At 35.2% G+C, this 24,380-nt stretch overlaps 1 protein-coding gene across 1 annotated transcript in view; it reads left to right on the plus strand.

Annotated features, from left to right (window-relative positions):
- Positions 1 to 20,802, plus strand: part of LOC132863711 (adhesion G protein-coupled receptor F5-like) — a 44,780-nt gene extending 23,978 nt beyond the window's left edge. The window contains exons 6-18 of the mRNA XM_060896668.1: positions 14,467 to 14,550; positions 14,734 to 14,843; positions 15,021 to 15,085; positions 15,225 to 15,361; positions 15,627 to 15,812; positions 16,450 to 16,653; positions 16,917 to 17,069; positions 17,830 to 18,008; positions 18,156 to 18,326; positions 18,570 to 19,922; positions 20,077 to 20,118; positions 20,534 to 20,593; positions 20,746 to 20,802. Of these exons, the coding sequence (XP_060752651.1) occupies positions 14,467 to 14,550; positions 14,734 to 14,843; positions 15,021 to 15,085; positions 15,225 to 15,361; positions 15,627 to 15,812; positions 16,450 to 16,653; positions 16,917 to 17,069; positions 17,830 to 18,008; positions 18,156 to 18,326; positions 18,570 to 19,922; positions 20,077 to 20,118; positions 20,534 to 20,593; positions 20,746 to 20,802 (2,801 nt within the window). The remainder of the gene's footprint in view (positions 1 to 14,466; positions 14,551 to 14,733; positions 14,844 to 15,020; positions 15,086 to 15,224; positions 15,362 to 15,626; positions 15,813 to 16,449; positions 16,654 to 16,916; positions 17,070 to 17,829; positions 18,009 to 18,155; positions 18,327 to 18,569; positions 19,923 to 20,076; positions 20,119 to 20,533; positions 20,594 to 20,745) is intronic.
- Positions 20,803 to 24,380: the final 3,578 nt, after the last annotated feature.

The raw sequence follows: 24,380 nt of genomic DNA on the forward strand, positions 1-24,380 counted from the left end.
GGATCCTTTCAGCGACACTCAGTTCAATTTTCATACAGAATAACATCAATATAACGGAATTGAACATCACTACAGGTAACTGACTTTTCTCTGTCTGCTGTAACCCAGTCAAAGTGATTGTACAGTAATTCTTTTAGACCGGTGTTATAGCGGTTTATAGGGCTGATTTTCTGTTCCACAGTGTGCAGTTTGAATGGTAATAAATATCAGTGCAGGTGTGAGGATCAGTATTTCTGGCCGTGTGAAAAGTGCACACTATATGGATCTTGTGATGACGTCACCAATGTCTCATGTGGCTGCATCAATACTTTTCCAAATGATGGACACTTCTGCCAACCAATCAGTGAGCTGACTAGTATGTATGATACTATTACATTAATAATACAGGTGTATGATGGCTGCATTCTCAATAGTTCTTCCATATATGCTTTCTGAACGATATCTGTATAAAAATAATGCACTGTAAACATATAAGTCTGTTTATCACTAAACATGTTTAAAAGTGATAGTTCTCATGAATGATGGTTTATTAAATCATACTTTTTAGTCCTTTTTAATCATGCTGTTATTTTCACTTCATAGATAACTCTACCTGTCCATCTGTAACACCTACAGGTACAACAAACACACCAGTTATGACAAGAATATTTCAAAATTCTTAGTTGAGTTGCTTCAATTTGTAATTTAGGCTACAATAATACATTTGTCTTCCTTTCCTTCAGCTGAATATCTGATTGAGTTTGAGATTGATGCAGTAGATAGAACAGTCCTGAAACAAATTAAAAACCTTTTAACGACACTCAGTTCACCCGCCATGAATAGTAACATCAATATGAGTGAAATGACCATCACTACAGGTAACTGTCTTTTAGAACATTTTAGCGATTGTCTTTGCCTATTGTAATAGTTATGCACTGACATTATGTTTGAATGTTTTAGCAAAAAAACAAAAAAAAAACCACTGTCATGGTTTTCTGTTCCACAGTGTGCAGTTTGAATGGTACTGAATATCAGTGCAGGTGTGAGGATCAGTATTTCTGGCCGTGTGAAAAGTGCACACTATATGGATCTTGTGATGATGTCACCAATGTCTCATGTGGTTGCATCAACACTCTTCCAAATGATGGACACTTCTGCCAACCAATCAGTGAGCTGACTAGTATGTATGATGTGTTGAACTCAAAAATAATTTTGATGAATGCTTTTTAAATTATATTCTCTAGATATTTAAGTCTTGGTTTCATTTTATAATATTGTGATATTGTAACTAACTGAGACTAAGGCAAACCCATCATTTTGTACTTTTTTATCATCCTCTTCTTGTTACTTGATAGATAAAGCTTTGTGTCCAGCTTTAAGACCAACAGGTAAAACAAACACACTTCAATAACTACAAGAAAATATTTAGTTAAAAAAGGTGATCTTTGTATTTTTGCCTATAATGTAGTATTCTTACTGTATGCAAAAATTTCTTTTCACTTTTTTCCTCAGCTGAATATCTGATTGAGATAGAGATTGATGCAGTAGATAGAACAGTCTTGATGTTACTGAGGAACTTTTCATCAACACTCAGTTCACCCTCCAAAAATACTACAATTAATATGACTGAAATGAACATCACTACAGGTTACTGACTTTTCTCTGTCTGCTTAATCTCACAGTGTGTTAATGTTATAGACCTGAGTTTTGCAGTATAGTCAAACATTTTAATTACTTTACCTAATGTAAAAGAGATGTAATGGCATTACCTTAAAACATGTAGTAAAACAAATATTGTCATGATTTTCTGTCCCAATCACAGTGTGTGATTTTATTAAACCGGTGTTATAGCGATTTATTGACCTAATTTTCCATTCCACAGTGTGCAGTTTGAATGGTAATAAATATCAGTGCAGGTGTGAGGATCAGTATTTCTGGCCATGTGAAAAGTGCACACTATATGGATCTTGTGATCATGTCAACGGATACTCATGTGGCTGCATCAATGATCTTCCAAATGATGAACACTTTTGCCAACCAATCAATGAGCTGTCTAGTATGTATGGTCTGTTAAACTGAAAAATAATTTTGATGAATGCTTTATAAATTATATTCTCTGGATATTTATGTCTTGGTTTCATTTGATAATATTAACTAAGTGAGACTAGGGCAAACCCATCATTTTGTACTTTTTCATCATCCTGTTCTTGTTATTTGATAGATAAAGCTTTGTGTCCAGCTTTAAGCCCAACAGGTAAAACAAAAACACTCCAAAAACTACAAGAAAATATTCAGTTAAAAAGATGATAGGTGATCCTTTGTATTTTTGCCTATTATGTAGTATTCTTATGCAAAAATTTCTTTTCACTTTTCCCTCAGCTGAATATCTGATTGAGATCGAGATTGATGCAGTAGATAGAACAGTCTTGATGTTACTGAGGAACTTTTCATCAACACTCAGTTCAACCTCCAAAAATACTACAATTAATATGACTGAAATGAACATCACTACAGGTTACTGACTTTTCTCTGTCTGCTTAATCTCAGTGTGTTATTGTTATAGTATATTGTAACAGTTTAGAGATTACTTTACCTATTGTAAAAGAGATGTAATGGTATTACCTTAAAATATGTAGTAAAACAAACATTGACCTGATTTTCCATTCCACAGTGTGCAGTTTGAATGGTAATAAATATCAGTGCAGGTGTGAGGATCAGTATTTCTGGCCGTGTGAAAAGTGCACACTATATGGATCTTGTGATGACGTCACCAATGTCTCATGTGGCTGCATCAATACTTTTCCAAATGATGGACACTTCTGCCAACCAATCAGTGAGCTGACTAGTATGTATGATACTTCTTCTTCTTCTTCTTTCGGCTTTTCCCTTCAGGGGTCGCCACAGCGAATCATCTCTCTCCACCTAACCCTATCTTCTGCATCCTCAACACTTGCACCCACTAGCTTCAAATCCTCATTAATTACATCCATATACCTCCTCTTTGGCCTTCCTCTTTGCCTCCTGCCTGGCAGCTCCATGTCCAACATTCTCCTACCAATATACTCACTCTCCCTCCTCTGAACATGTCCAAACCATCTTAATCTCGCCTCCCTAACTTTGTCCCCCAAACGTCCAACATGGGCTGTCCCTCTGATGTACTCGTTCCTAATCCTGTCCAATCTTGTCACACCCAAAGAGAACCTCAACATCTTCAGTTCGGCTACCTCAAGCTCTGACTCCTGTCTCTTCTTCAGTGACACTGTCTCTAAACCATACAGCACGGCCGGTCTCACCACTGTCCTGTACACCTTCCCCTTGATTCTTGCTGATATTTTCCTATCACACAGAACTCCTGACACCTTTCTCCACCCACTCCAACCTGCCTGCACTCGCTTCTTTACTTCTTTCCCACTCTCTCCATTACTCTGGACTGTTGACCCCAAGTACTTAAACTCCTGTACCTTCTTCACCTCTTCACCCTGTAACCTTACTGTTCCACTTCCCTCCCTTTCATTCACACACATGTACTCAGTCTTACTACGACTGACTTTCATTCCTCTTCTCTCCAGCACAAACCTCCACCTCTCCAGGTTTTCCTCCACCTGCTCCCTGCTCTCACTACAGATCACAATGTCATCTGCAAACATCATCGTCCAAGGAGACTCCTGTCTGACCTCCTCTGACAACTGGTCCATCACTATAGCAAACAGGAAGGGGCTCAGAGCCGATCCCTGATGCAGTCCCACCTCCACTGTGAACTCCTCTGTCTGACCTACAGCACACCTCACCACTGTCCTGCTCCTCTCATACATGTCCTGCACCACTCTGACATACTTCTCTGCTACTCCTGACTTCCTCATACAGTACCACAGCTCTTCTCTTGGCACCCTGTCATACGCTTTCTCTAAGTCTACAAACACACAGTGCAACTCCCTCTGACCATCCCTATACTTCTCCATCAACATTCTCAGAGCAAAAATTGCATCTGTTGTGCTCTTTCTGGGCATGAAGCCATACTGCTGCTCACAAATTTCCACCACCTTCCTTAACCTAGCTTCCACTACTCTTTCCCACAACTTCATTGTATGGCTCATCAACTTTATCCCCCTATAGTTGCTGCAACTCTGCACGTCACCCTTATTCTTAAAGATCGGCACTAACACACTCCTTCTCCATTCCTCAGGCATCCTCTCACTTTCTAATACCCTGTTGAACAAACTAGTTAAAAATTCCACTGCTGCCTCTCCTAGACACTTCCAGACCTCTACCGGGATGTCGTCAGGACCAACTGCCTTTCCACTTTTCATCCTCTTCAAAGTCTTCCTGACTTCATCCTTTCTAATCTTATCTACTTCCTGTTCCACAGAGTTCACCCCTTCTACTCTTTTTTCCCTCTTATTTTCCTCATTCATCAGCTCCTCAAAGTATTCCTTCCATCTCCTCTGTACACTCTCCTCACTTGTGAGCACCCTTCCATCTCTATCCTTAATAATTCTAACTTGCTGCACATCCTTCCCATCTCGATCCCTCTGTCTAGCTAACCTGTACAAGTCCTTCTCTCCTTCTCTAGTGTCTAACCTAGTGTACAACTCGTCATATGCCTTCTGCTTGGCCTTAGACACCTCCCTCTTCACTCTGCGCTGTAACTCCTTGTAATCCTGTCTATTCTCTTCAGTCCTGTCCATATCCCACTTCTTCTTGGCTAATCTCTTCCTCTGGATACTATCCTGAACTTCCTCATTCCACCACCAAGTCTCCTTATCTTCTTTCCTCCTTCCAGATGACACACCCAGCACCTTTCTCCCTGTCTCCCTGATCACTTCTGCTGTAGTTTCCCAGTCATCCGGCAGCACTACCTGACCACCCAGAGCCTGCCTCAACTTCTGTCTAAATTCCTCACAACATTCCTCCTTTTTCAGCTTCCACCACTTAGTTTTCTTCTCTATCTTTGACCTCTTCCTCTTACAGACCATCAGAGTCATCCTACACACCACCATCCTATGCTGTCTGGCTACACTCTCTCCCACTACCACTTTACAGTCACTAATCTCTTTCAGATTGCCTCTTCTACAAAGGATGTAGTCTACCTGTGTTCTCCTACCTCCACTCTTGTAAGTCACTCTATGTTCCTCCCTCTTCTGAAAATACGTGTTAACCACAGCCATGTCCATCCTCTTAGCAAAGTCTACTACCATCTGTCCTTCAAGGTTCCTTTCCTTAACTCCAAACTTGCCCATCACCTCCTCATCACCTGTGTTCCCCTCACCAACATGTCCATTAAAATCCGCTCCTATCACCACTCTCTCACCCTTGGGAATACTCTCAATCACCTCATCGAATTCACACCAGAATCTCTCTTTCTCCTCTAACTCACAACCTACCTGCGGGGCATAACCACTAACAACATTCAACATCACCCCTTCAATCTCTAACTTCAGACTCATCACCCTGTCTGACACTCTCTTCACCTCCAGAACATTCCTCACAAACTCCTCCTTCAGGACCACACCTACCCCATTTCTCTTACTATCCACACCAAAATAAAACAGCTTGAATCCTGCTCCTATACTACGAGCCTTGCTACCCTTCCACTTGGTCTCCTGTACACACAGTATATCCACCTTCCTTCTCTCCATCATATCAGCCAGCTCTCTACCTTTCCCTGTCATAGTACCAACATTCAGAGTCCCTATTCTCAGTCCTACACTCTTACCTTTCCTCTTCTCTCTCTGTCTGTGCACTCTCCTCCCTCCTCTACTCCTTCGACCAACAGTAGCCCAATTTCCACCGGCGCCCTGTAGGTCAATACTATTACATTAATAATACAGGTGTATGATGGCTGCATTCTCAATAGTTCTTCCATATATGCTTTCTGAACAATATCTGTATAAAAATAATGCGCTGTAAACATATAAGTCTGTTTATCACTAAACATGTTTAAAAGTGATAGTTCTCATGAATGATGGTTTATTAAATCATACTTTTTAGTCCTTTTTAATCATGCTGTTATTTTCACTTCATAGATAACTCTAACTGTCCATCTGTAACACCCACAGGTACAACAAACACACCAGTTATGACAAGAATATTTAAAAATTCTTAGTTGAGTTGCTTCAATTTGTAATTTAGGCTACAATAATACATTTGTCTTCCTTTCCTTCAGCTGAATATCTGATTGAGTTTGAGATTGATGCAGTAGATAGAACAGTCCTGAATCAAATTAGAAACCTTTTAACGACACTCAGTTCACCCGCCATGAATAGTAACATCAATATGAGTGAAATGACCATCACTACAGGTAACTGTCTTTTAGAACATTTTAGCGATTGTCTTTGCCTATTGTAATATTATGCACTGACATTATGTTTGAATGTTTTAGCAAAAAAAAAAAAAAACAACAACAAAAAAAACACTGTCATGATTTTCTGTTCCACAGTGTGCAGTTTGAATGGTACTGAATATCAGTGCAGGTGTGAGGATCAGTATTTCTGGCCGTGTGAAAAGTGCACACTATATGGATCTTGTGATGATGTCACCGAATCCCCATGTGGCTGCATCAACACTCTTCCAAATGATGGACACTTCTGCCAACCAATCAGTGAGCTGACTAGTATGTATGGTCTGTTAAACTGAAAAATAAGCTTTATGAATGCTTTTTAAATTGTATTCTCTAGATATTTAATTCTTTGTTGCATTTAATATGTCTGAAGATGTGTTTGATTTGATAATATTAACTGAGACTAGGGCAAAATCATCATTTTGAACTTTTTCCTCATCCTGTTCTTATTACTTGATAGATAAAGCTTTGTGTCCAGCTTTAAGACCAACAGGTAAAACAAAAACACTTCAATAACTAAAGAAAATATTCAGTTAAAAATGGTGATCCTTTGCATTTTTGCCTATAATATAGTATACTTATGCAAAAATGTATTTTCCCCTTTCCTTCAGCTGAATATCTGATTGAGATCGAGATTGATGCAGTAGATAGAACAGTCTTGATGTTACTGAGGAACTTTTCATCAACACTCAGTTCACCCTCCAAAAATACTACAATTAATATGACTGAAATGAACATCACTACAGGTTACTGACTTTTCTCTGTCTGCTTAATCTCACAGTGTGTTAATGTTATAGACCTGAGTTTTGTAATACAGTCAAACAGTTTAGAGATTACTTTACCTATTGTAAAAGTGATGTAATGGTATTACCTTAAAATATGCAGTAAAACAAACATTGTCATGATTTTCTGTTCCACAGTGTGCAGTTTGAATGGTACTGAATATCAGTGCAGGTGTGAGGATCAGTATTTCTGGCCGTGTGAAAAGTGCACACTATATGGATCTTGTGATGACGTCACCAATGTCTCATGTGGCTGCATCAATACTCTACCAAATGATGGACACTTCTGCCAACCAATCAGTGAGCTGACTAATATGTATTATCTGTAATATCAAGGTTTCTGATGGATGCATTTTCAATACTTCTTATAATACATTAGATGGTTTGAATGATTTTCTGAAATATGTTTGTCTTAATGGTCAAATTTTAAAGCACTGTTCAACACAAATGTAAAAAATTAACAACAAATGGCCAGATATTAATGCAAGTTAAAAACATTATATTTGCTCTAGATATTAACCCATTTGAAGTTATGTTTCATAGAGGAAAGTTCTCTAATTGAGCCTTGGGTAAATAAACAGTGTTTCTTAGTACTTTTTAATAATACAGTTGGTTTTAATTTACAGATAACTCTACATGTCCAGCTCTAACACCCACAGGTAAAATCTTTATACTCCAAAAAGTATGATGTTTCCATTATTTTGCAAATTTAACTACAACAATATGCAATATTTATTCTGAATTTCTTTTCATCTTTCACTTAGCTGAATATCTGATTGAGATGGAGATTGATGCAGTAGATATGACAGATTTGATGCTATTGAAGAACCTTTCAGGAACACTCAGTTCACCGTTCAGACATGGTAACGTCATTATGACAGAAATGAACATCACTACAGGTACCTGACTTTTCTCTGTCTTCTGTACCTCAATCACAGTGTGTGATTTTTTAAACCGGTGTTATAGCGATTTATTGACCTAATTTTCCATTCCACAGTGTGCAGTTTGAATGGTAATAAATATCAGTGCAGGTGTGAGGATCAGTATTTCTGGCCATGTGAAAAGTGCACACTATATGGATCTTGTGATCATGTCAACGGATACTCATGTGGCTGCATCAATGATCTTCCAAATGATGAACACTTTTGTCAACCAATCAATGAGCTATCTAGTATGTATGGTCTGTTAAACTTAAAAATAATTTTGATGAATGCTTTATAAATTATATTCTCTATATATTTATGTCTTGGTTTCATTTGATAATATTAACTAAGTGAGACTAGGGCAAACCCATCATTTTGTACCTTTTCATCATCCTGTTCTTATTACTTGATAGATAAAGCTTTGTGTCCAGCTTTAAGACCAACAGGTAAAACAAAAACACTTCAATAACTAAAGAAAATATTCAGTTAAAAAAGGTGATCCTTTGCATTTTTGCCTATAATGTAGTATACTTATGCAAATATTTCTTTTCACTTTTCCCTCAGCTGAATATCTGATTGAGATCGAGATTGATGCAGTAGATAGAACAGTCTTGATGTTACTGAGGAACTTTTCATCAACATTCAGTTCACCCTCCAAAAATACTACAATTAATATGACTGAAATGAACATCACTACAGGTTACTGACTTTTCTCTGTCTGCTTAATCTCACAGTGTGTTAATGTTATAGACCTGAGTTTTGTAATACAGTCAAACAGTTTAGAGATTACTTTACCTATTGTAAAAGAGATATAATGGTATTACCTTAAAATATGTAGTAAAACAAACATTGTCATGATTTTCTGTTCCACAGTGTGCAGTTTGAATGGTACTGAATATCAGTGCAGGTGTGAGGATCAGTATTTCTGGCCGTGTGAAAAGTGCACACTATATGGATCTTGTGATGATGTCACCAATGTCTCATGTTGTTGCATCAACACTCTTCCAAATGATGGACACTTCTGCCAACCAATCAGTGAGCTGACTAGTATGTATGATCTGTTGAACTCAAAAATAATTTTGATGAATGCTTTTTAAATTATATTCTCTAGATATTTAAGTCTTGGTTTCATTTTATAATATTGTGATATTGTAACTAACTGAGACTAAGGCAAACCCATCATTTTGTACTTTTTTATCATCCTCTTCTTGTTACTTGATAGATAAAGCTTTGTGTCCAGCTTTAAGACCAACAGGTAAAACAAACACACTTCAATAACTACAAGAAAATATTTAGTTAAAAAAGGTGATCTTTGTATTTTTGCCTATAATGTAGTATTCTTACTGTATGCAAAAATTTCTTTTCACTTTTTTCCTCAGCTGAATATCTGTTTGAGATCGAGATTGATGCAGTAGATAGAACAGTCTTGATGTTACTGAGGAACTTTTCATCAACACTCAGTTCACCCTCCAAAAATACTACAATTAATATGACTGAAATGAACATCACTACAGGTTACTGACTTTTCTCTGTCTGCTTAATCTCAGTGTGTTATTGTTATAGACCTGAGTTTTGCAGTATAGTCAAACAGTTTAGAGATTACTTTACCTTTTGTAAAAGTGATGTAATGGCATTACCTTAAAATATGCAGTAAAACAAACATTGTCATGATTTTCTGTTCCACAGTGTGCAGTTTGAATGGTACTGAATATCAGTGCAGGTGTGAGGATCAGTATTTCTGGCCGTGTGAAAAGTGCACACTATATGGATCTTGTGATGATGTCACCAATGTCTCATGTGGCTGCATCAATTCGCTACCAAATGATGGACACTTCTGTCAATCAATCAATGAGCTGAATAGTACGTATGATATGAAACTTAAAAAAAGCATGTCTGATGGATACTCTTTCAATACTTCTAAAAAAACAAAACAGATTATATTATCTAGAAAGTAAACATTGTGTTGCAGTCACCATGTTGGTATCTGTTTCTTATCATAAAGTTCTCTATGTAAGAGTACAGTAAATAAACTCTATTGTATCTTAGTCATGCTGTTGTTTTCACTTCATAGATAGCTTTACATGTCCAGCTGTTACACCCACAGGTAATCTCAACACACTCCAATAATTACGAGAACGTTCTTTTGGTTTGTAACTAGACTACAATGATATAGAATGTAAAGAATTTCTTTTCACCTTTCCTTCAGCTGACTATCTGTTTGAAATTGAGATCGCTGCACTAGATATAACTCTCCAGAACGAACTTAGGATCCTTTCAGCGACACTCAGTTCAATTTTCATACAGAATAACATCAATATAACGGAATTGAACATCACTACAGGTAACTGACTTTTCTCTGTCTGCTGTAACCCAGTCAAAGTGATTGTACAGTAATTCTTTTAGACCGGTGTTATAGCGGTTTATAGGGCTGATTTTCTGTTCCACAGTGTGCAGTTTGAATGGTAATAAATATCAGTGCAGGTGTGAGGATCAGTATTTCTGGCCGTGTGAAAAGTGCACACTATATGGATCTTGTGATGACGTCACCAATGTCTCATGTGGCTGCATCAATACTTTTCCAAATGATGGACACTTCTGCCAACCAATCAGTGAGCTGACTAGTATGTATGATACTATTACATTAATAATACAGGTGTATGATGGCTGCATTCTCAATAGTTCTTCCATATATGCTTTCTGAACAATATCTGTATAAAAATAATGCGCTGTAAACATATAAGTCTGTTTATCACTAAACATGTTTAAAAGTGATAGTTCTCATGAATGATGGTTTATTAAATCATACTTTTTAGTCCTTTTTAATCATGCTGTTATTTTCACTTGATAGATAACTCTACCTGTCCATCTGTAACACCTACAGGTACAACAAACACACCAGTTATGACAAGAATATTTCAAAATTCTTAGTTGAGTTGCTTCAATTTGTAATTTAGGCTACAATAATGCATTTGTCTTCCTTTCCTTCAGCTGAATATCTGATTGAGTTTGAGATTGATGCAGTAGATAGAACAGTCCTGAAACAAATTAAAAACCTTTTAACGACACTCAGTTCACCCGCCATGAATAGTAACATGAATATGAGTGAAATGACCATCACTACAGGTAACTGTCTTTTAGAACATTTTAGCGATTGTCTTTGCCTATTGTAATAGTTATGCACTGACATTATGTTTGAATGTTTTAGCAAAAAAACAAAAAAAAAAACCACTGTCATGGTTTTCTGTTCCACAGTGTGCAGTTTGAATGGTACTGAATATCAGTGCAGGTGTGAGGATCAGTATTTCTGGCCGTGTGAAAAGTGCACACTATATGGATCTTGTGATGATGTCATCAATGTCTCATGTGGTTGCATCAACACTCTTCCAAATGATGGACACTTCTGCCAACCAATCAGTGAGCTGACTAGTATGTATGATGTGTTGAACTCAAAAATAATTTTGATGAATGCTTTTTAAATTATATTCTCTAGATATTTAAGTCTTGGTTTCATTTTATAATATTGTGATATTGTAACTAACTGAGACTAAGGCAAACCCATCATTTTGTACTTTTTTATCATCCTCTTCTTGTTACTTGATAGATAAAGCTTTGTGTCCAGCTTTAAGACCAACAGGTAAAACAAACACACTTCAATAACTACAAGAAAATATTTAGTTAAAAAAGGTGATCTTTGTATTTTTGCCTATAATGTAGTATTCTTACTGTATGCAAAAATTTCTTTTCACTTTTTTCCTCAGCTGAATATCTGATTGAGATAGAGATTGATGCAGTAGATAGAACAGTCTTGATGTTACTGAGGAACTTTTCATCAACACTCAGTTCACCCTCCAAAAATACTACAATTAATATGACTGAAATGAACATCACTACAGGTTACTGACTTTTCTCTGTCTGCTTAATCTCACAGTGTGTTAATGTTATAGACCTGAGTTTTGCAGTATAGTCAAACATTTTAATTACTTTACCTAATGTAAAAGAGATGTAATGGCATTACCTTAAAACATGTAGTAAAACAAATATTGTCATGATTTTCTGTCCCAATCACAGTGTGTGATTTTATTAAACCGGTGTTATAGCGATTTATTGACCTAATTTTCCATTCCACAGTGTGCAGTTTGAATGGTAATAAATATCAGTGCAGGTGTGAGGATCAGTATTTCTGGCCATGTGAAAAGTGCACACTATATGGATCTTGTGATCATGTCAACGGATACTCATGTGGCTGCATCAATGATCTTCCAAATGATGAACACTTTTGCCAACCAATCAATGAGCTGTCTAGTATGTATGGTCTGTTAAACTGAAAAATAATTTTGATGAATGCTTTATAAATTATATTCTCTGGATATTTATGTCTTGGTTTCATTTGATAATATTAACTAAGTGAGACTAGGGCAAACCCATCATTTTGTACTTTTTCATCATCCTGTTCTTGTTATTTGATAGATAAAGCTTTGTGTCCAGCTTTAAGCCCAACAGGTAAAACAAAAACACTCCAAAAACTACAAGAAAATATTCAGTTAAAAAGATGATAGGTGATCCTTTGTATTTTTGCCTATAATGTAGTATTCTTATGCAAAAATTTCTTTTCACTTTTCCCTCAGCTGAATATCTGATTGAGATCGAGATTGATGCAGTAGATAGAACAGTCTTGATGTTACTGAGGAACTTTTCATCAACACTCAGTTCACCCTCCAAAAATACTACAATTAATATGACTGAAATGAACATCACTACAGGTTACTGACTTTTCTCTGTCTGCTTAATCTCACAGTGTGTTAATGTTATAGACCTGAGATTTGTAATACAATCAAACATTTTAAAGATTACTTTACCTATTGTAAAAGTGATTTAAGTGTAATGGTATTACCTTAAAATATGTAGTAAAACAAACATTGTCATGATTTTCTGTTCCATAGTGTGCAGTTTGAATGGTACTGAATATCAGTGCAGGTGTGAGGATCAGTGTTTCTGGCCGTGTGAAAAGTGCTCTTTATACGGCTCCTGTAATGATGTCACTAATGATTCCTGTGGCTGCATCAACGCTGTTCCAAATGATGGACCTTTCTGCCAACCAACCCACAAATTGACCGGTTAGTATAACATGTAACATAAAAAATCAGCATGTGCCTTTAATTCGATTGTTAGTATACCATAAACATTTCTATCTGGTTAATGGTTGGTATATAGACATGCATAGCTTGATAGAATGAAAGATACAAAATATACAAAAAATTTGTTCTATTTTTTTTTTTTTTTTTTTCAGTTTTAATCCTGCTTTTGTTTTTTAATTCATAGATAATGATACATGTGCAGCTGTAACACCCACAGGTAAAAAACACCTCCTTCTTTTAAGCACACTACGCATATATCTGATCTATATAGAGCTTAAAACATTTGATAGATCAGTCCATTTACTCTAAAGTCTTCAGGTGGTTTCAAAATAGAGATTAGCACTCAGTTGAAGTTTCTATAAATATGTCTACAAATTCTTGTTCCTCAGAAATTGTGATTAACATGCTTGTGGATCAAAAGCTAGATACATGCACTGCTTTCTGGCTAATTTGCTGTTCCAATACAATATAAAGTACATGCACCACTACCAGTGTGGTTTATACTCAATACAATATACAAAACAATAGATAATGTTGGTTAAGTGGAGATAAACCAGATAGGCAACATTTCAAATATGCATGCAACTCACCAGCATGCCATGTGATTACTATATCTTGTCCAACTTGGGATTTGACACGATTCTTGTGTTTGAGTTTGGCATCAAGTTTTTTAAAATCTAAAATTTGAAATGATTGTTTTTGCTTTGTTTAACCACCCACAGCAAAACCCACCGCATTGACACAGTCTGTTGAAATCACAGCCAATGCAACATCTGCTGAAACAACATCCACCACAGATACACCAACCACATACACAACCAACTCAACAACTGCTGAAGCCTTAACCACCACAGATACACCAACCACATACACAACCAACTCAACAACTGCTGTAGCCTTAACCACCACAGATACACCAACCACATACACAACCAACTCAACAACTGCTGTAGCCTTAACCACCACAGATACACCAACCACATACACAACCAACTCAACAACTGCTGAAGCCTTAACCACCACAGATACACCAACCACATACACAACCAACTCAACAACTGCTGAAGCCTTAACCACCACAGATACACCAACCACATACACAACCAACACATCCACTACTGAAGCCTTAACCACCACAGATACACCAACCACATACACAACCAACTCAACAACTGCTGAAGCCTTAACCACCACAGATACACCAACCACATACACAACCAACACATCCACTACTGAAGCCTTAACCACCACAGATACACCAACCACATACACAACCAACTCAACAACTGCTGAAGCCTTAACCACCACAGATACACCAACCACATACACAACCAACACATCCACTACTGTAACATCCACAACAACCACAATTACCACATCCACTGCATTTGCAGGTAGGATCTTAATTCATCCTCTTTTTTCAATGTCAAAACATATGTTTTTTTCATGTAACATTTATTTATTTTGCAAAGATAATGCACTTTGCAATATTGCAAAAGATTATAACTCTTGGATATTTGCTGTAATGCGTCTACAATCAATATACATAGTTTTTCATTTCTTTTTTTTTTAAACAGACATCCATGTATTAAACTTCTCACTGGCCATAAATGAAGAATTTGACTTTGCACTCACTGATCAACATAGTGCAAAATACCAAGCATATAAAACAAGAATTGAGAATTCAGTAAGTGTCACACAATAAAACTTGCTTTATGACTCTATACATTTTCTACTTATTATTAATAATGTGTGCTGCACATCTCAGCTAACAGCAGTCAGCATGAAAGGGAAATTTGTAATTAAAGCACCTTTACTGTTACTTCATATCAAATATGACATAATGGCCATTTTCTGTACTTAGATTGATGATAGTTACAGAAATATACCTACCTACCAAGCCACCTCTGGAAAAGTGACTGGATTCAGGTTCTATTTCTTTCTTTCTTTCTTTCTTTCTTTCTTTCTTTCTTTCTTTCTTTCTTTATAATACTTTAAAAAAGTATTGCTTATATTTGCGTTTTTATTATTATTATTATTATTTTTTTATTTATTTTTTTTAAACCAGACCTGGCAGTGTGATTGCAGACTTTACTATTAAAACAAGAAGTGATAACCTTAATTTGGTATCAGTGAACCAACAGCTTGCTACCAATCTTCGTTCAGAGGGTTTTAATGTAAGCGAAACTGCATTCAGTCAAAGCGGTAGGAACTTCTTATTCTTACTATTCATATTATATAATTAAGCTTATTAATTATCTTACATTGTTCTAATAATTAATTAATTATTTATTTTTTTACTTTACTTTTTTGCAACCGGTTAGCCTGTTTATTAACCTATCATACTTCATACCAGTTTTATTTTATGATAACTGTGTACAAATTGTCCAGTGTTAGTGATGTACATGTGTAAAACGAAGTAAACAAAGTGAAAAAACACTCTAGTGATATACATGGCTCTTCATTTCAGTAAAAGATGGGCTCTGTGAGAACAATGGCAATATATATCCTGGGACAAATCTAACACTGACTTGCAATGCTCCATTTGCTAATGACATTATATGGACCATGAATGGGAATCAACTACAAACATCGAATAAGTATGAAATTAATGGAACTGGACTCACGGTAAAACATGTCACTCCCAATGACAATGGTAAGTCAGAATTCTGTTAAATGAGCATCTTTAATTTGTTAGATTTAATTTTGTAATTTATCAATTAAGTAAAATTGATAAATACATTAATAAATGGTTTAACTTTTTTTTGTTAATTTCTCAAAATTCATGAAGTGTATTACAAAAAATAAAAATATGAAATACAATAAAAAAACAGATTTTAATTAAATAATAATTATGGTAACATTTTATTTTAAATAGAACATACTTTCATCTTCTTAGCCATTTTCACAATTACTTTTAACAATGTCATTTATAGTGGATTTATATAGTCAATTAATCTTTTTTTCCTGCAGGTGCCCTAACAGACTATAGGTTAACTGTGGGTTATAGGTTAAATTATTAAATATTATAGAGTTTATGATAACTATTTTGCTTGTGTCAGAAAATGGGGGTGTCTTCACGGAAAGGGGAACATGGGAACATGGCATACAAAAACAAACGAACACAAGGACTCAGCAAAAACAGTTTTAGCATTTTGTTTTCTTTTGAAAAGTGTAAAATCCCTAAAACATATACAAAAAAACATTTTTATAAGTTTTCAACACCATGTCCCAATCATGGTGTTTAATACACATTATTCTGTTCTTATATTATCTTAATTTTTCTGACTTAGGTCAATATGCATGCACAACAACAGTAAACTCAACACCCTATGTTATTTGGCAAACCATTACAATCCAGCCTTACCCCAATATCCAAGTGAGCAGTGACAAAGTTGTGAAATGTGAGGACTCGGTGATCACACTGAAGTGTTGTGTTCAGGGAACGTATGAAGTGAAATGGACTGACTCTGTAGCTTGCAAGTCAACTTCAACAGGTCATACACATATTTTTTTATACAGTATGTGATGTACATAATAATGAATAGCAGCTGAATATTTGACTGAGCTCAACTGATTATGTAAGGCAACACATAATTACAAGTAAATATTTAACCTGAATTTAAATTCCTTTATATTTGATTTGGCGATTGACATAATGACTCTTTGCTCAGTTTTTTCTGAAAATGAAGCTACTTTTTATTCTTAATGAATTATATTCTTGTGTTGCTTTATTTGTGTTGTACAGTTCCACTGAAAGGCTGCACATTATGTGAATATAAAATAAACAATCAGGAATGCCAGTCTACAGACCAAGTAATACAGGTCACCTGTCAACTCACTTCACCTATCAGTGGAAATACAGCTCCAAGTTACAATTCAAAGAGCGTCAAAATTGAAGTGAGGAAAAGGGGTGAGTAATCATTTATTTTTTAATTTTTGTTACAGTAGGGGCATAATACTGTAATGGCTTTAACTGAATTTTGGTTATCCATTAAAAATGAATATCGATATTTGATTTGAAACTGGAAGCAAACATGTTCTGAAATGAACCCTTTCATTATAGTCCCAAAAACCTTAGAAAATATTGGTGTAAGAATTAATTTACAAATATATAGATTAAGAATTACTGTACTTACTGACAAGCATTATTTATTTTTAATTTTTTTCTTCACCAATTCAAAGTTCCATACTGGGAATTTAATTGCAGTTACATATTTCATGGTCGAGTTGGAGTAAGAGGAGTTTCGTTATAGTACAATTACAGTAATAAAGTAATATTAAATAGAATGATTGCTATTTTAAATATTGTTGAATTATATTATTTCAGACATTGAAAGTCCTCCAATTGAAAAACAGACTGCATTTGCATTATAATTTTGGCAGCCACTTAATATTGCTGAATGTGGAAATTTTGCAACAGAATTTAATTTAGTATTTTAAATATAATCATAAGGGAACTACCAATAACATTCTTGACTTAAATTAACTTAAGTCAGTACTTAAGTTCAGAACATGCAGCCGAATGCTACGTTTTTTTAGATCACTTTTGGAAAAATGGGAGTAATTAGGGTAAATATTACACAACTATTTTACTCAGTGATATTGGTATAAATAAATAAATAAATTCTTCTTCTTCTTCTTCTTCTTCTTCTTCTTCTTCTTCTTCTAAGCATTTGCCTGCTCTGATAGTGTATTTGGAGCTGGAAATCTGGGAGATGTACACTTTGGTGACTGTAATGAAAACATGGTTGGCTTTCAAAAGGCTGTGTGTAATACATCAGGCCTCTGGGACACCATAGAATACAACTGTATCATACGCATCATTCAAAATTTAAAAGATGATGCTAAGGCAATTATTATTATTATTATTATTATTATTATTATTATTATTATTATTATTATTATTATTTTAATCTTTCTTCCTTGAAAGTTCATTTAAAAAATACTTATATAATTTCTCTTCTTTATAAGAATTTCTGCTTTTCTTTTTTTATAGAATTTACAGGTAACCGGCATCCAAGACTTTATGGGCAATGTCATCAATAGTACTACAGAAGAGGCTAAAAGCATAATTGAATCTCCAGCTACCATATTAACAATTGTAGACATATTGACAATCATTTCCAATCTCTCACAAACAATTTTAATCGATCAACCTGTCATGAGGGTAAGTAATTCATTTAAAAGATGTTTGTATTTAGTTTATATACTATTTGATGTACACTGTAAAAACTTGAGTGGGAAAAGCTTTAACATAATAATTTGTAGTTGAAACTCCTTTATATTTTTTTGTTGAAAAGACTCAAATCAGTTCTTATAGCTTTGTGATTATGTATTTAATGATTTTCTTCTAATGAACAAAATGCTCAGACGTTCTGTATTTAATGAATAATTCACTTTCACTTTAAAGGATTTCCTGAAAACAACTGACATAATTGGATCAGTAGGTGCTCGGGACAAGTGGACACATTTAAACAAAAACAGTACAACCATGAATGCCAGTTCTGAACTACTGAAGTCTATTGAAAGCATTGCAAGCAGACTCGGCGATGGAAACTTCAACATAACAACAAACTACACAAGTCTCAGTAAAATTAATGTTTCTGCCCCCTTTACTGAAACATTTGGTATAAATTTAACTACCCAAATAAATTTACCCATGATTAAGAAACCAATTTTTATCACAGTGATAATTTCTTCTGCCCTTGAAAATGCCTTACCTGTTCGAAATCTGACCAACAATGACAGCACTCAGACTGACACCAAGATCAATGGAGATGTAACTATGATTAAGACAACATCACCAATTAACAACATCTCCCTTTATTTTGTCATCAGAAATAAGACATTGGGAAACCCTCAGTGTGTCTTTTGGAACTTTAGTCTTCTGAATGGTGTTGGTGGATGGGATACGACTGGATGCCAAATAAAGCCATTAGGGACTAAACCTGAAAGATTTACATGTGAGTGCAATCACACAACCTCTTTTTCAATCCTGATGTCACCATTTACCCCAGATAACTTAGCCTTAGACTATATAACCTACACTGGTGTTACCATTTCAATGGTGAGTTTGGTTTTGTGCCTCATCATTGAAATCATCATATGGAAATCAGTGACACGAAATGACACATCCTTCATGCGCCATCTTACTATAGTCAACATCGCTGTCTCCCTCCTGATTGCGAACATATGCTTCATCAGTGGAGCAGCTGTTGTTGAACAAGAGGGTTATGAGGGTCCCTGCAGTACAGCGACTTTCTTCATGCACTTCTTTTATCTTGCCCTTTTCTTCTGGATGTTTCTGTCAGCACTTTTGCTCCTCTACCGCACCCTCATGGTCTTTTCCAGAATGACCAGAGGAGCAATGATGGCCATAGGCTTCACTGTCGGCTATGGAGCCCCGTTAATTATAGCTGTCATTACTGTGGCATCTACAGCTGGAGGCAAAGGATACATTCAACAAGAAAATAGCTGTTGGCTGAACTGGGATCAAACAAAGGCTCTCCTGGCATTTGTGATTCCTGCTCTGACGATTGTAGCTATAAACCTCCTGGTGCTTATTGTGGTTCTGTCTAAGATGTTGAGGAGAGGAGTTAATGCTTCCACTCAGCCAGATGAGAAACATCCACTAGTCGTCATTGCAAGATGTGTGGCGATTTTAACACCTCTCTTTGGTCTAACGTGGGGATTCGGCATTGGGACCTTGGTGTCACCGAACTTTGGGATTCATGTCATGTTTGCATTCTTTAATTCACTGCAGGTATGAAAATGATGTCACTTAAAGGTTCATTGTACTTCTATTTGTGCACATAAACTAAGACTAATGTACAAAATAAAATTTTTAAAAATTCTATAAAGCCAATCGCTATACTTTTTTATGTAAATGTTTAAATAACTTATTTGTTTCTTTAAAGGGTTTTTTTATTTTGCTATTTGGAATATTACTGGACAGTAAGGTAGGTGTGTTTCATTACACTCATTACAAAAAAGACCATTCTTACTAGCAGGAAAGAGCTGGCACATTTGTAAAATTGGATAGTTTAACTTAAGTTTCTAAAAGATTATTTCAATTGCAGAATGTATTTACTGTATTTTGCTTCTATTATAATATACCAATCTACACATATCATCACTGAGTAGTGTATAATTTCGTATAAAATGCTCAATGGCATCTAAACAAAGTACAAATAGTTTATAAACAGAAACCCCACATTGTCTTGACTAATTGTCTCGACTAATTGTACATTACATGCTTTCAGGCATTAATGAATTCAGTTGTTTTTATTGATTTAAATTTTCTGCTAAGTCATGATAAAACTTTTTTTAATGCATGTACAGAATGCTTTTACTTTCCTTATATTTTGGTTACAGGTCAGACACACATTAACAGGAAAGCTGGGGCTAAAGAACCTCAGCTCAAACCATACCAGGGTAAATATAATTGATCATATACTGTATATTGTAGTTATTTAGGGGAAAAAACTGTTCATTGAACTCTTAATTAAGAACTGAATAGTAAATCATAATTTAAAAAAAATAAATAAACAACTACAATGCAATGATGGCATGTGTCTATGTTATAGAGAATGAGTGCAGGACCATCGTCCTCAAGTGGCCGTCCTTTCATTCAGAGGGTATAACAGTGACGTATGTCAATAAACTGAAGTTTTATGTTTTTCTTTTTTTTTGCTTTCCTGTCCTTGTCCCCATTCAGTTAATACTCTCTTTAGTTTTGTTTTTTTTTAATATTGTACATATACATACATTTTATTGTTCATGTGAATTTTATTTGTTAGCTAGGTTAATGCAGCTAAATGTATTAGTAAATAAAAGTAGATACATTTTTTTATTATGTACAAATATATTTTTAAAGCTCACTTTTTAAGATCATTAGACTCGTCATTTCTTATTGACTTCATAATGATTTTAGAATTATGTATAAGGAATTCATTTAGAAATAAATCAAGTGATCTGTATAATTGTATATAAATACATAATTTTAATTTTTCAATACATAATTTTAAGACTCCTAGTGTTTCTGGTATTTGTGAGATGAGTTATCCTTGTGAGCTGTTGTTACTCTGGAAACTGTTTTACTCTTTCTTACTTTTTGTTATGGACACTGACAATTATTCTTGGATTTATTCAAATAAGTACCCCATTGGGTTCACAAAAATGCCTTATTGCAAATTTTACACTGAACCTAAGCAAACTATGATGATTCTCAGATTACAGTACATACTCAGACAGGTGGTTATCTCACAACATCTTCATACCTTTACAATATACCTGAAGATATCTGGTTCTATAACCTGGATCTGGACCCCAGGGTCCCAGGTTCTGCAGGGCTATTGATGTTCTGTTCCTAGTCCACTAGTGCTCTCTCTCATGGCCTCTAGTACAGTCATCGACCAGTGCATGGCAACATGGGTATTGACATTCCCATAGCGTTAATTCGAAATGCTGGCCACACCCCAGGCGTCCCCTCACGCTTTCTTCAGACAAATAGAAGCTGGAGTAATGTGACGTAGATGCCCTTATATGGACTTGCTGGCGTATAATCACCTCGTCATGTGTCCTTCCTGAGCCATTAAATTGGCGTAAGTGCATGCAAAGCTTCAGATACCACTTCCTCAAAGAAGCGTTCCCATAGCATCAGCCCTGATGCAGCGTCTTGTTCCCTTCTTAGGGAACTATAACAGAAGCATGTAAATGAACTGAAATTAGATTGTGTGTGTGTGTGTGTGTGTTTTCCTGTACTGTCTTCCTTCAGTTAATACTCTCTTCAGTTTTGTTCTTTCACATCCTTTCATAATGATTTAATTATGACTTCATGCATAAGGAATTCTTTACATATAAGGAATGAATTTAGAATAAATAAATAACGTGATCTATATAATTGCTTGTACTAAAATTCTTTATATATTTCCATCTAAACAAATGTCACAAAGTATCAAATGTCACAAACATATTTTAAAGGAGCAACGTTTTCTTTTCATTATTTTGGACTTTTATTTTAGAAAAATCATTAATTAGTGTGCAAACCACAAATAGTTATTTGGAGATGGTAAAATAGTTTTCCTGTTTCTTTCTCTTTTTTCTAATATGAAGCATTTCCTTGTTTTGTCTCATTGTGTTTCTGATATTTTTGAGATGGGTTGTGAGCTTGTGTTTTTACCCCTGTTCTGGACATTGACTATGATTTTAATGAATAAATACCACATTGGTTTAATAAATTTTATGAATAAATACCACATTGATTCCTGCTTCAGCTTCTACTTTATGTGTTATAATTAGTAAAAAAAGGAAAAATGCAATATAGCAAATATTACACTAAACCTAAGCAAATTATAATGATTCAGATTGACATACTCAGACAGGTGCAACTTACATTTATCTCTTTTTTTTTAGTTTCCATTTGAGCAGATGAGGATTAAAGGTCTTTCTCAAAGTCCCAGCAGTAGAAGCTTGATGATTCTGGTTCTGGTATTTAAACTTACAACCGTTCGATCAGTAGTCCAACACCTTAAGCTCTGAGCTACTATTTTTTGAACAGATGTTGTGGAAACACTTTACAGATTGTATGATCCATGTTAGACAAGTGATTTATTGTTATTATTAGTTATTGTTGTTATTATATTACTATACCAAAAATACCAGTTGTGCTAATTGTGCTTAGTAAGGCCGCGTTCACACTGCAAGTCTTAATGCTCAATTCGGATATTTTGCTCAGATCTGATTTTTTTGTTTGGCTGTTCACATTGCCTTTTAAAATGTGGCCTATATCAGATACCAGTGTGAACTGTTTGCTGTTTTGAACTGACCCGCATGCGCAAACGAACAATAACCATGACGTCACACGCAGCACGCCGTTGCGCTAAAAAGTTGGCGAGGTTATGGAGGAAGTATTGTATCATCTGGTGCAAGCAAACATATCATGTAATGCTATAATGTGATGTACTTAATGCAAACATTATGAGCTGGTTCACGTAACCACTTTATATAACACTCTTAACACACACGTTACCAGTCACGTTTTCACCGGCGCAAAAAAAAAAAAAAAAAAAGGGTTTCGCCGGCGCAAAAAAAAAGTTTCTCCTAATTGTGGCGCATAAAAAGGCGCATAATTGTGACGAATGTCGATGTAGATTGACGTAAAAGTCGCATCAAATCCGCCTTGACTCTTCACACTGCGGCCACATTGGAAAAGATCAGATTTGGGTCTGATTCAGGACCACATATGGAAGTGGCCCAGATCTGATTTGAAAAAGATCTGATCTGGGCCAGATTTGAGTGTTCACACTACTCCTGAAGAAGCCTGACCTGGTCACTTGACCCCAAAAAAAATCGGATTTGGGCCACTTTTACCTGCAGTGTGAACGTGGCCTAACTGCTCCTGTTACTGTTGATAAGGGAATGTAACTGTGAATGGTGTGAATTATAATATTTTTGTTATTATAACATTATATTTCTTATTATAATTTTACAACAACAACAACAACAACTTCTGCAAACAAACTGCTCCAAATTCTAGTCTAATTCTAAATATTTTGGGGAAACTACGTGACAACATACAGTCATCACTGTTTCTAAAATTTCATGATAATTCAATTATAGAATTAAATGATTAGACAAAAAAAAATATTTGGACACTATTGTTATAATGTTAAGAACTATAGGTTACCCTGCTAGTGAATCCAGTTTTACCATAATAACCACTATTACTGTGACGCACAAAGTGATGTGATGGCAACAAGAGAATGAGGAACTTTTTGAAATTCAAACTAGTCTGGCAAGTATAATAATTACAAACCTATATAAGAAATAAACCTACATAACTGTCAAACCTGGAATGGTTGGAGCCAAGGTAAGACTTAACAACTAAAACATATTAATCTAATTTCTGTTGTGTTCAGTTCTTCTTATTTTGCTTCTCAGTAAAACATCTTTTGCTTCTCAGTAAAACAATTTAATGAATAAGTAATTTATTGCTTGTCTATCCTAAACTAATTATTTTTCCTAAAAACAAAACTGACCTTAGCATGTGAAAATTGCTTGAATATGGGCAAATGTATTATGATCAATTTTATGAGATTAATATTATTATATTATACAATACCCTGTTGCCTGTTTGTTTTTTTGTTTGGTAAAAATTTGTAAAATCTTCATAGATTTCTGCCTATGAAGAAAGCGAATATTGTTGTTGAATGTTGTTGTG

The sequence above is a fragment of the Tachysurus vachellii genome, chromosome 20, assembly GCF_030014155.1.
Source record: "Tachysurus vachellii isolate PV-2020 chromosome 20, HZAU_Pvac_v1, whole genome shotgun sequence".
NCBI classification, from domain to species: domain Eukaryota; kingdom Metazoa; phylum Chordata; class Actinopteri; order Siluriformes; family Bagridae; genus Tachysurus; species Tachysurus vachellii.